Raw genomic sequence first — 14,064 nt, forward strand, 5'->3', positions numbered from 1 at the left:
ATAATATATAGAAAAATAAATTTCATGCCACTGAGATGAACAGTTGTTGAGATATTCTCATATGCAGTGACAGGAAGTGATGTCAAAGGTACGATGGCTGACGACACAGTGAAGGAGAATCTGATGTTTCTTTAGATTATTTAGAGGCGCCATCAGAGGGAGACGAAGATTCAAGCTTTCAAATAAGATTCTTCCAGTAAACAGACCACCAGTGGTGGGCACAGTTCCATTAAACCTCTAATAGCGGAACTAATTTTTACTTTAGCGGATTAGCATTTTTTGCTAACTTTGGAAACCTCTAGCGGAATTAGCTTCTATTATTGCGCATGGACTTTGTTAGCTTCTATTAGGTTTCACCAATTTTAAATCCGCTTAGAAAATTCACAACTTGTTCCTGTCTGTTGTGGACGTATCTCAAATGGTCCGTTGTGCACGCTATTGGCTGACTACGTGCACACGCAACACAACGTGATTGGTCGATGCAGCTTCAACTGGAAGGAGATGAAAAGGTGACACAGACTGAGTGACTGGCGCCTTATAGGTTTAGCATAATTTTTATTTTTACCTGTTTTGCATTAGCAAAGCTAACTCTTTGGATATCTGTGACCAGGAAGTTCCCCTTTGATGTCACTTCCTGTTTCCCCTTGGCTGCGACAAGTTCAAAAGAAGCTATGCTCATTATGTGACAAAACAAGTCAAATCACGTGCATTATGACAAATTTGTGAAATATCCAGGTGTTTTCTTGCACATTGAATTTGTGGAGTATGCATATCACAGGAACTTTAAAACCGATGATGCAAGGTGGAGGGCGATATGCATTGATTTAAGAAATACTAATTTAATTTAAGCTGATTCACTTGTCAGTTTAGTTGAAGACATTCATTTCACGTTATTTCACGTTGTACTCTATTGATTGTTGTGTGGTCGAGGAAAAGCCGAGAACTCTGCGTGTGTGCTGCGATGGTTCCCACCAGTGGATGGAGCCGTCGTAGCTTTAACCAAACTCTTCAACCAGGGCTCCATATGTTTCTACATCTCCACATTCCTTCAGAATCAGGTCCAAGACTGAAACAGTTTGACACATGATGGTGCATGGACACCTCTGAGTCAATTGTTGAAGGTCAGAGGGCAGATCTTTAGTCGTGGCCTCAGGTTCGTTGGGTGTTTTGGCTACGAAGGAGTTCCTCAGCCCGATGGATTTGTTGAAGGGTTAAAGACCATGGTTTGGTCTTTATGTTAGACTTAGGCAGTCGAGTAGATTGGTCTGTGTCCTCGTCGACATTAGATTCTCAATGTGTTTGGACCTCTTCAACACATTACGCATGTTTTTCATATCAGTGGCACTCGTTATGAACCGTTTGAGACCCACTGGATTACTGTAATCTGTTTCTGTGCCGTCTGAAAACTAAACACACAAATAATTAATTAAGATTTTCATTCACAGTGATATCTGTTTGTTTTAGGAGCTGAAATGTCTCAAATATCTGCTCTCCTGCCTTTTACAGGTACTCACTGATGCATTAATCTTTTGGTTTCTCTGTAGTTTTGTTACGTTGCTAGTTGGTTCATTGTATTTAGTAGTTTTTAAAATTGTTTCTTTTTTCTTCAGGCCTTTTTTTAGTCATGTCTCCATTCAGCGCAGGATCCAGTGGTGAGTTTTACATTTAGAAAGTTTAATTTGTGTCAATGTAGTAACTGTAACTCTTCCAGCTCGGCAGTAATCTGGCTGATAAAACTACATTTTTACACAAAAGCTAAATTCATTCATGGATTTTTAAAACCTTAGCTCGCCTGATTTCAAAACTTCACAGCATCTGAGCCAAACTTTCATTACAGGAGATGTTTGTATTAACATTTAAATTTATTTCTTTATTATCTTCAGTCTCGCTGGGCAAATCACAGTTTTAATTATCTCGGTGAAGACGTTCCAGTACGTTCACCTGACAGCGCTGCTCCTCTGAAAAAGAAGCGAATCGTTCAAAAGAAGCTCGAATGGCTTCAGTAAAAGCTTTTATTTTGAAGTAATCAAATCTATCAAATGTTTCTTTTTCATGTCGATCTAGAAGTTTAGAAATGTCTGAAATATAAACTGACCTCCTCTTTTTGTTCTATCAGTTCATATATAAATATATTTTTGCCCGTGCTTTAATTAATTTCCGACTCCTCAGGTATTATGTAACAGTCGTCCCACTTATTTCAGCCGGGTCATTAATCTTGTCAGTCTGTCCCCGTGTTGTGGTTTTTAGTTTCCGTGTCTGGTTTTGTTGGGTTTATTTTGGCTTTGCCGTTCGTTTTAATGTCAGAGCTCTACTTTGGATTTAGTTTTAATTTGTCATAACTTTATATTTTATTGGTTCGCTCTCTTTTTTTTTTTGCTGCTGCTTCTTATTTTAAAATCTTAAATGTGGTTTTTTTTATTATTATTATTAGTGTCACTTGTAGCTTTTCTAAACTGCTCCTGTTCATAGTTATGGTGGGCCACAATGAGACGACCATTCGTGCTCGTGTCACCAGTGAATCTAACGTGCACATTTTTGGACTGTGGGAATAAAATTTTAGTACCAAGAGAAAAAACCCATCCTTCCATCTTCTTCCATTCATCCATGGTCAGGTCACAAAAGCAACATAGAGGAACACAGTCCCTGCAGAGACACTGTCCAGCTCCACCTGGGGGACCTTGAGGTGTTCCCAGACCAGAGAGGATGAATAAGACCTCCAGAGAGTTCTGGGGTCTCTCCCCTGTAGGAAGGTATCCTGATCAGCTGACTCCTGTTGATGCAGAGGAGCAGCAGCTCTACTCTGAGCTTCCCCCATAATGCTGGAGCTCCTCACTCCCTCTCTAAGGCTGAGCCTCCCCCCCAACACACACACACATGAAGGAAGCTCATTTCAGCTGCTTGGATCCAGGATCTGGTTCTTAGTCCTGATCCAAACCTCATGACCACAGCTGACGGTTGGAACGCAGCCAGACCATTAAAACCAGAGCTTTGCCTTTTGACTCTTTGTTCACCACAACCAACCAAAGCAACACCCTCATTACTGAGGACGAGACACACATCTCCTGCTCCATCCTACCATCACTCAGGAAAAGCCCAGATACTTGAAGTGACGCAAAGTCCACCCCTCGACGCGCACACGCACGTCTCCACGCAGGAACATCCCGGATGGGATCAAACCTGCGACTTTCTTGCTGCGTCACGTTGTAGCGTCTCTACATCCATCACTTATTTTATTCTGACTCATTTGATCAGAATATTAGTTCATCTTCTTGCTTAAGGACACTTGGGCACACTGCAGGGACTCGGGTTCCAAACCCCGATTCTACAACTGGAGGACGACCGTCCTTCTTTATGTTAAAGCTTTTTGTTTAGGCCTCGTTTTAAACTTATACAATAAAATGTTTTTTACTTCAAACGCTGTCTGAACTCTCTGGATGTGTTTGCATGTGCAGACCCAGTGAGCTGCGAGACCCGTGGAGCAGACCTGAAGCAGGATGAAGTCCTGGTTTTATGTCCTCCAGCCTGCTCAGAGTTGAAGCTGTCTGTGTTCGGGACGGGAGTCTACGCTGCCGTCTCCTCCATCTGTGGAGCCGCTCTGCACAAGTATGACTTCCTTTCTTTCGTCTGCTGAACTCGTGCATCGTGTTGCCTGAGCTGGTCAGGTGGAGCGTTAATGAAGAGTCAAGACTTCTCACATGTGACATAACTGTGAGCAGCTCGAGTCGCGCTCTCTGCTGAACTCCACCAAACATCAACAAGATTAAGGAACATGCAGGAATTCAGGATTAAGCTCTCAGCTGTTGTTGACCTCCTTCAGCTGTCTGGCCTCCAGGGCCCAGCAGGGAACAGTGAACACCCCCGCTCGCTCTGCTGCTGTCGTGGGCTTCAGCTCTGTTTTCATGTTGATCTTGCTTTGGGTTCTTTAGTTTTGAGTCAGTTATTCTCTAACTCTTTGTTTTGCGATCTACGGTGAACAGCAATAATATTTCAGGCAGATTGTTTGTAATTGATCAAAAGACGTATTGGAGACTGCAAACATGTGCAAGACGGCGCTGTGGTCAAATGAGACTAAAAATTCACTTGAAGGACAACATGTCCAGTTCAAACCCAACGCAGAGAGCATCATCCCTACAGGGAAGCACGGTGGTGGCAGCATCATGCTGTGGGGATGATTTCCATCAGCAGGAACTGGGAAACTGACAAAAGGAAATATGGAGCAAAATACAAAGAAATACTCGATGAGCACCAGAGATGCGAGACTGAGGTGGAGGTCCACCTTCCAGCAGGACAAACCCACAGCTGAAGAACGCTCCACGGGTTCACCTGGACTTTTTAGCTTTAGTTTCACACCTCAGCAGTCTCCACCTCCTTCTGGAATTGTTAAAATCTTGTCTTTCTCTTGCAACATCAGGTTCCTGTCATCGTTATTTGGGTTTGCTTCATTTTAGTCCAGTTTTGCGCTTAGTTTGTTTTTAACCCACTTCCACGAGGTTTTATTCTCCTTCAAAGTTTTGATCAGAACTTTTGTCTCCAGCTTTTAAATTTCAGTTCAGACTTTAAGGTTTGTTGTTTTTGGTCGTTCAGGGGCATCTTGAGTTCGTCGGGGGGTCCTGTGAGAGTCCACAAACGACGGGGCCGACACAACTATGTTAGCTCGTATGCTAATGGCGTCCACTCACAGGCTCTTCCTCGTTGGACCTCCTCCTTCAGCTTGTCCAGTAAGTGGAGACATTTTGTTTGTTGTTTGGTTTCATGTCTTCAAAGACACTAAAACAGCAGGTACACACACCTGTTGAGTCAGTGTTCACTGACCTTTAACCTCCTAGGACCTGGCATCCACACATGCAAGAGTTTGGGTCTTAGGAGGTTAAAGATAATCTCATTTTTTTATATAAACAGCATAAAACTTCATTTTTAGTGCTCTGCATCAGACCTGCTCCTCCTCACTGAGGTGATCCAGACTTCTGATTAGGACGCCTTCCAAGGGCTCTGAGAGGAGACCTCAGGGCAAAACCAGAACTCGGGAGAAGTTCTCAATCCTCTCGGAGCTGGAAAATCTTGGGATTCCTCAGGAGAAGCCGAAAAAGGAAGTCTGGGTTTCATCCCTGGAGCTGGTGCCTCTTTGACCTAACCATGGATGGATGTCCATCATCCTGACCGTCCTCTTCTTGTGTTAGCAGGAAGTGTTGACGCTCCTCTGGAGCTGACCCGTTTGACCAGCTCCACAGCGCTCCCTGCAGTCGTACGACCAGGTAACTGAACATTCGGCTCACAACAAGATTAAAGCAAACTAACAGTAATGATTCTCGCCATAAAGGTTCCTCTTCAAGGTCTAGGCCCATGAGGAGACAGGTAGATCTTTTAGTTTTGTGTTTTTGAATGATCCAGACAACTCTGTCTATAAGCTGCCTTCTGATTGGCTACAGCGAACTGGCCTGGTGTTTTCCATTTCAAGGAAAAAGAAACAACAAAATCAAGGAGCCTGTTAACTGACACTTCTCATCTATATGTATATCTATATATATAGTATACTATAGGAACCAGAAGTAAACCTTCAGTCTGAGTGCAGCAGTGGATTTTTTTAATGCATTAAAATAAAAAAATCCTAAAAGTTCAAACTTTGTTGTGTTGCAGGAAAGAAAGCAGCAAAGAAGCCGTTTGTGAAGTCCACGTCAGGTGGGAATAAAGGTATGACTGCAATCATATGTTCTTTTTTATTTTATTTTAACAAACTAAATGTTTTAATGTTTGCAGCAACCACCTTAGTAAAACATGTTTTTACTTTCTTGTGAAGTCAGTTTTCAGTTCTCATGAGGACAAGGAAACAGAAAAATTACTAAAACAAAAAAGTATTGTCATCAGAGGTTTTATTCCCCAGTAGTTTATGACCAGATAAATTATGAAGTGTACCGATACATCAAAAGAAAGTGGACTTAATAAAAAAGACTTATATTTATTTAATGATTTTTTGTGTGTGAGCAGACTGTCAGACGGACATCGCCCTGGTCATCGACAGCAGCAACAACATCGGGCAGCGCAGGTTCAACCTGCAGAAGAGATTTGTTGCCAAACTGGCCACCATGTTGAGAGTCGGACCAACAGGACCCCATGTGGGTCTGATTCAGGCCAGGTCAGTCATAGTTTTACTGATTAATAAATCTCAGATCAAAGCTGACAGCAGTAGGTTGGTTATCGCCAAAAGACGCTTTGATTACCAACCAACTGATGTTTTTGTGTAAAATACCACTGGCATGAAGTTACATTTGCTCCTGAAAGTAACTTTTGGATTTTTGGGATAGATTTGGGGATTTGGCTGCCGTGTTTTTGTGTTAACTTTGGCCTTCTTGCGTTGGGTTGAGACACATCCACAGACAGAAATAACCTTCATTTGATGTGGTGGTAGCTGCGAGTCGACCCCAACTCGTTCTGAGTTCCAACAGATCGCACAAGATCTGTTTTAAAGGCATCTCTGACTACGTGAACCTTAGCCTCAGTATGTTACTTCTATACTACTTCTCCATCATTTTACTGGTGCAATGCATTCTGGGTGATGAAGTAATATTCTAGTGGAAACTAAAACACAAGGAAAAAGTTACGTTATATTTTGTACCAGTCCTTGTGTTATATGTAGTTTATGGGTCAAACATGATCAACTTGTGGCTTTTAGTGTTTTAGCTCTGGAGCTAACTCTAAAGCTAACGGGCTAAAGCTGAGCGCCTCCCACGAACCTCGATTTACTTCGGCTCCAGACCCAAATAACGACAAGCTGCAGATGCTTGATGGATGGAAGTGTAAAGTGAAAACAAAGTGTCTTTAAATCTTTATCAAATAATGTTTAACGGTTCTAATCTATCAGACAATGTTTGGATCCTGGTGTTTGTGGTGAGCAGCTTCATGACCGCGGAGCTCTCTGCAGCATCACCTCTCTCTTCATCATTGCTACCTCCTCCTAAACGTCAGACAATGTCTAAAATTAATATTCAAAGCTGGATGAAGCTCGCACTGGAACAACCTGTCTACGTCTTCTACCCACAATGCACTGCAGCATTAAAAACATGGCGACATTCACAGCAACATTTATTTTTTAAAGTTCAGCCTACAGTAGTTTTTCAGCCCCGTTTTAATAGCTAAAGTCGATCAAAGAAGGTCTGTGTTTCCAACTAGTCAGAGATCTTTTAAGAGTTTAATTTCTCTTTAATTAAAGTACTAAAGTTTTTGTGTATTAGTATTTATACACATAACCAAGTTTTGTATGTATACTTGTGAGTGCAGTGACTCTCCCAGGACAGAGTTCCTGTTGACCAACTACACACAACCTAAAGAGCTGGTGTTTGCCATCCAGGAGCTGGCTTACCTGGGAGGAGACACCAATATAGGTAACACACACACACACACACACACACACAGATCTGCAAAAGAAACGACACATTACATATTGTCATTGTATAAAAAAATAAAAACTAATTATTGAAGCTTGGACCAAATATAAAATAAAAAGAACACTTTGACTTCAGTTAGAGCTCAGAGTATTTGTTGAGCATCACTCTCAGCTACTTCCACTCCAAGATTTACTTCAACATCTGTAGAAACGACTGAATTATTGCTGGTTTCATGTTGACTGAGGTCAACTGCCTGTGGCGGCCATCTTGAATCAGGCTAAGTCCAGCAGGTAATTGATTACTTTGAGTTTCATAACAATTGGTCCTGTGGTCCATGAGATATTTTGCTAACACTGGTAATTACATCATTGCCTGCTTTTCATATCAGGAGTTCCCAGATGTTTAACAGTTTACAGTCAAATATAAAATGTTCGTTTTAATAATTATGTTGGCTAAATATTAACATGTCCAGGTAAAGCCATCCTGCACACGGCGGAGAACTTCTTCACCCAGAGCCGCGGGGCGAGGCGGGGTCACCCTCGGGTGATGGTGGTGCTGATTGACGGCTGGCCGTCGGACGACGTGGAGCCGGCGGCCCTCTTGGCCCGAGAGTCCGGCATCAACGTGTTCATGGTGTCTGTGGCCAAACCAGCAGCCGACGAGCTGGGCATGGTGCGGGACAAGGACTTCCTGAAAAAGGTTTGATTTACTTTATTTAATTTGAAAAGGTACAATCCACCGGTGAGGCTCCGGTTTATTCAAACAGATAAAGACTCGTAATTCTGGAGTTTATTAAATTTTATATTAGCGTTTAGGTTTGTTTTATTCCTCAGCTCATTCGTTTAGAAATCTTATCGATTAGTTTCATGTCTCCTAAACGTCGATTTCTGAAACTCGAGACTGATTTAATTGTGACACTTTCTTCCCGTACATATTTTGGCATTTAACTTGTTCTGCATACTTTGTTCTAATGTATTCATTTGAATAATAATGAATAATATACTCATTAAAAATGTATTCATATTAAATAAAGGTTGAATGAAAATGAATGGGGAAAAAATATTAAATATTTTAGGAGATGGCAGCTGTGACGTTTAGTAATTATACTTTAATTTACAAATACTGTCTTCAAACCCTTGATAAATATTTGTTTAAATCTACTTCAGCCCACTTCTGCTTTTAATACTGCCAACAGAAAATGTAATATTACAAAACACTTCAACCACTAATGAAGCCTCTGATAATACTGACGTCTTTTACCACTAATGTAATATCTGTACAGTCAAAACTCCTGTTAATAATGCTAAAGCTAATATTACTAATAAAAATTCTAATGTCAGTTCCACTAATCCAAATTTGGTAATTTTGCTACTGCCAATTTTTTTTTACCACTAATGCTAGTAATACTAACGCTAAGGCCAATTACTAATAATTTGCTTCAATTAGCATTTGGCTAGCATTTTGCCACTTTCGATAGTGTTAAGCTAATTTTAGCTTTTAACAACTGCTCTGCCCTTTTTTGTTTTAGCTTTTTGCTGTGCTTTAACTTTACCTCTTTGGTTTAGCTTTCCTTTTTGTTTGTTTTAGGGAATTCATTCAGGACTCTACATTCTCTTTACAGTTTTGGCAGGAGGTGCATTTTATTTTTCTGTTTTCTCTGACCCAACCCTGAACGCAGCGTAATGACTGCTGTGTTTAAAGGAGCTACCGCTGACTGGAAATTTTTAAAAAGTCATAATATTCCTTTAAAAAAAGGTGATATCTTGCTTCGGTCAGACAAAAGATCAGTGTCAAACTCAGTTGCATAATGGGGCCAAAACTAAAAACTTTTTCCAGGTCATGGGCTTATTTCAGTCGATACATTAACCTGACGTCTTTACTTGGCTCCACTTTCATAAACGGGGGTTAAATTAGTCCCATTGTTAGGATTTGTGTATTTGGATTCGAGTGAGACACCTGGCAACAGGAATGGTTTAAAGACTTTATTAAATAAATACTGCTGGTGGAGGTAGAAGTCCTGGAGCGAGCCCAATCTGCAGAGATATGAGAGGTTAGTGAACTGAAGGGTTTTGAGGCCAGACTTAACAGAAGAGCATCCACTAACCTTCTTATTCAGATGAGATCTACCTGAAAGAGTTGGACAGGTTGATTTCACCGTAGCAAGCAGGATTGTTGCAGAGAGATAGTTTGGGGAGATCCAGAGGCAATATCCAGGAGCAGAGCAGAGAGTTGGTACCGAGGATGCAGAGGTCCAATATTGATTCCAAAAGGGTAATCCAAGAGATGTAGTAACTTATCCAGAAGAGTAGATCAGAGCCATTATGGGAGGAGTGAGACAATAACAGGCAAGGAGCAGGCAATTCAATAATCCAAAAAGACTGGCGTGGGGTCAAGATCAGGCAAACCAAAAGAGCTGTGACATGAACACTGGACATCAATAACCGCAAGGGATTCGATAATCTGGCAGAGTGTGGCTGTGAGCACGAGGCTTAAAGAGTGCTTGGAACAGGTGGACAGAATGAGCCTGATCGTGTGGAGGTGCAGAGGGGCGTGGCTTGAGATCAGAGCATGATGGAGGAAAACAGAGCATGACTTGGCAGAAATGTGACACCAATTTTATGTTTTTTGTTGCTTCTCCACACCAAGATCAAATATTACTGAAAAATCTAACCTTTTTTCTTGCATCAATGAGAAATCAGCATTAAATTATATATTTTTAAGCAAAATGAGAAAAAATAAACAATTTTCGTTTGAAATTATAATCTTGTGGGCCATATAAGATGTTAACATGGGCCAGATTTGGCCCGCGGGCCTTGAGTTTGACACGTGAACAGAACGTCTTCCTGTCGTCCTGCAGGCCGTGTGCAAAGATAACGGCTTCTTCAATTATTCAATCCCCAGCTGGTTCACCACCACCAAACATGTCCGACCCCTCACACAGAGACTGTGCTCACTGGACGCCCTGCTCTGCAGTAAGACACACACACACACACACACACACTGTTTCACTTTATGCATCATCTGTAGATGGTGGTACCGTCTCTGGAGCTGATTTAATTGTTTTTCTTCAAAGTTTTAACGATGTGTTTCCTGTTCTTAGTTGTGATACGTTTATGATCTACAGACCGGTCGCTCCCCGGCCTGAAGACGAAATATTCATTCAATTATTATCAAGGAACTAACTCTGCAAAAACTAAACATGTTTTGTTTGATTTATTAGGTCAACCTGCACGTTTAGTGTAAATAAAAGTAATTTTAAATGTTTTTATTTTGTTTTAGGTAAAACCTGCTACAACTCCGTGAACATCGGCTTCCTCATCGACGGTTCCTCCAGCGTCGGTTGGCAGAACTTCCAGCTGGTTCTGGACTTCCTGGCGGGAATCGCTCAGAGCTTCGACATCTCGGACGTGGGCGCTCACATCGGTCAGCTTCACAACGAGCGCACCGTCTCAGGTTCTGACCCGCTAACTGACTGATGTGTGTCGGCGCTGCAGGTGCGGTCCAGTTCACCTACGAGCAGCGGCTGGAGTTCGGCCTGTTCGATCACTCCAGCAAAGAGGACGCCGTCGGCGCCCTGAGGAGGATCTCCTACATGAGTGGAGGGACGGCCACCGGGTCAGCCATCAGCTACGCCACCCAGAACCTGTTCAGGTGACACAGCATCCACGTGTAAAGGGGAAGTTCAGTCATCTTTGAAGACATCAACAGTTATGAGTTAATCAGAGAAAAACCAAAGACTAAACAAACGATGTGCAAACGTGAGGAGGTTTAACTTCAGCTAACGTTGCGCTCTTTTAAACAGGTGCGACAGGGTTTTTAACTGAATTTACAAAATGGCGCTCATTTAGTTAGCTGTTAGCCTAGCTGTCACAGCTAATTACTACTGGACCCACTGAACGAAGAGCTGAGGACTCTTATTTTGAATTTGTCTTGTATTTGCTTTTACTTGCTGTCTGAAGCTGCAGCTTCTGTCCAGAAACCACTACATTAGTCCCTCGTTTATTGCGGGGGTTACGTTCTGGACCCCCGCAATCAGTGAAAATCCACGAAGTAGGGATGTTATATTTATTTTAGTATTTATATATACATTTAAGGCTTTATAAACCCTTTCCACATTCTTGCAATGTTCTAAACTCTTAAACCTACGTAATTTTAACATCCGTATATGTAGCTGCTAAATTTTACTCTCCAGCTCTGCATAACAGCAGCGGCTCGGTTCCGCTCGGTTCCGTTTCAGCGGACCTACCCTCATCATCATCATCATCATCATCAACTTTATTTATAAATTGCTTTAACAGCAGCCACAGCTGAAACAAAGTGCTGAACATCAGTAATAAATAATATAAAAGAAAGCATAAAAATAAAGTGACAAAGCACACAATGAATTAAAAGCTCAATTTAAAACACAATAAAACGACAAGTTAAATAGATAAAATCAATACTAATAAAAATTAAGTAAAATCAAGTCTCAGTTGGGTAGAAGGCCGATGAGTGGAAATAAGTTTTCAGACCGTTTTAAGCATGGACAGTGAAGGGTCGAATGTGCAAAGGCAGAGCGTTCTATAACTCAGGGGCGCTAACAGAGAAGCTTCTGCTTGCACTTGGGAATGACCAGAAGCAGCTGGTCAGCGGCCTGAGTGACCCAGTGGGAGTGTAGTGGTGGAGAAGCTCTGTTAAATATAGTGGAGCAAAGCTGTTTAAAACCTTAAAAACAAACAAAAGGATTTTAAAAATAAACTGCCGGTTCTGGTCGTCTCTCTGGCTCGAGGTGGTGGCAGTGGGCTCCAGAGAGAGGCCAGACCTACAGCAGCACCTCCCCGCTCTGAGGTCCTCGTGGGCCGGCTAGCAGCTCTCAGATTCACCAATGGGTCTGGTTCTGGTCCGGTTCCCGTGGGTTCCGTGCGGCTCTCTGCATCCGCTGGACGCCGAAGTCACTGTATGAATAAGGACCAAACTTTTACAGATCAGATCAAAACTTTCCCTCTAGTATTCCAGCAGAGGGCAACGAGGCTTCTGGGAAATGTAGTCGTTATGAGCTTATTGAGAGAAAACTACAAAATGGTGCCACCTGTCCGAAGTATTTTATTTTTCGTTAACTTTACTGTACAGTATCCCGTACCATCCCAGTCACGTGAGTAATATTAAAGTTGACAATCGTGTGTTGTGCACTTTTTTTCCTTACGTGTACAATTTTACTTTGAAAAACCACAAAAGAGTGAGTCCGCAAAGGTCGAACTGCAAATTAGCGAGGGACTACGGTACTCTTGAGTAGCTACAACTAAAGTCACCGTGTGTCTGATTCAAAGAGGGTATAAGTAATTATATTTTTGGTGCCACTTCCTGTGTGTCACAGTTTACAGAATAAGAGAGCACGTTCATTTTTTTTACATATCTGCACCTGAGTGTTCAGAGCTTTGTCTTCAGGTTCAAGGTTTATATTTTGTACGACATCAGCACAGTCCTGACAAAGTCAAATAATTGATTTTTAAATGTATCCTAGAGTAAAATCTACTTTTTGATGTTTGCAGACAAAGAGAACTGGGTCACAATTTCTTGATTGTGGTGACAGACGGCCAGTCGTACGACGACGTTCGGAGCCCAGCGATGGCGGCGCAGTCACAAGGTGTGTTAAACTACGCATGCTTTTATTCTGAAGGAGTGTGCAAGCCGCAGTGGATTTTCTTCACTTGAACCTGCTGCTCATTTTTAACCTGTTTCTGTTATCCACCGATCACCAGGTGTCACCATCTTCTCAGTGGGCGTGGCCTGGGCGCCCATGGGCGACCTGAAGACGATGTCATCGGAGCCAAAGGACGAGCACACCTTCTTCACCAGAGAGTTCACGGGGCTGACGGAGTTCATCCAGCCGCTGGTCCGAGGGATCTGCCGAGACTTCACCGAGAACAACTGAGACTCAAACGGGCGAGTTTCTTAAACGTTAGAGCTTTTGTTTACAACATATTCAGCTCAAAATACACTTCGTTTGAAAAAGATAAAACTGTATGAACGTTTTGTAAAAGTACAACTTCAGCTCATTCTGTGGCTCGTGAACATAATGGACGTTTGTGTTTTTAAATGACTCAAGTGGAAGAAAACCAAAGATCTTAAGCTACATTTTTTATTTTTAGCCTTTTTGTTGCATCAAAGCGGCGTGAATGTTTTAAAACCAACTTTAAAACATTTTTCTAAAGTTTAAAGCATCTGACGACTAAAATAAATGTTTTTCTTTAAATCACAAAATTTAAGTTCCTCTTTAACGTGTTTATTATTATTCTATAATAATCCTAATTTAAAATACATTAAAAAAAAAAAACTTTTTTTTTTTGCATTTTTTTGGCAAACGTGTAAAAAGCCCAGCTGTAAAATATAATTTTAATTGAATTAAGAATAAAAGGATTTCTTCTATATGAAAACACAAATGATATATTTTGTGAATTAAATCCAGATTAAGTAAATCTGGAAATATTCTGGATTTTTTGTTTCAACTGTTCAAAAGTAATTTGTTTAAAAAATAACTTGATTGCTGCACTTAATTTAAAATATTAAATGTTTTTGCTGAGATAGATTTTAACTTTAGTGAAGTAGCAAAAGGTGACGTCATTGTACCAACTTCTCTTTGTATAATTTTACGTTTAATCGTGATTTTAACATTTTATTTTGTTTTTCCTTTCAGTTTCCACATCAA

At 41.3% G+C, this 14,064-nt stretch overlaps 1 protein-coding gene across 1 annotated transcript; it reads left to right on the top strand.

The window, feature by feature from the left end:
- The first annotated feature begins 1,624 nt into the window (after window positions 1-1,624).
- On the top strand, window positions 1,625-13,290 carry coch (coagulation factor C homolog, cochlin (Limulus polyphemus)). The gene is made up of 13 exons (XM_037694793.1): window positions 1,625-1,652; window positions 3,453-3,603; window positions 4,585-4,718; window positions 5,181-5,252; window positions 5,635-5,688; window positions 5,983-6,130; window positions 7,273-7,376; window positions 7,852-8,078; window positions 10,237-10,351; window positions 10,659-10,802; window positions 10,874-11,030; window positions 12,908-13,002; window positions 13,118-13,290. Exons 1-13 carry the CDS (start codon window positions 1,625-1,627, stop codon window positions 13,288-13,290), a joined length of 1,602 nt encoding a protein of 533 aa, XP_037550721.1.
- Window positions 13,291-14,064: the final 774 nt, after the last annotated feature.

Source organism: Nematolebias whitei, chromosome 21, assembly GCF_014905685.2.
Source record: "Nematolebias whitei isolate Nwh7 chromosome 21, NemWhi1, whole genome shotgun sequence".
In the NCBI taxonomy this organism is placed as follows: domain Eukaryota; kingdom Metazoa; phylum Chordata; class Actinopteri; order Cyprinodontiformes; family Rivulidae; genus Nematolebias; species Nematolebias whitei.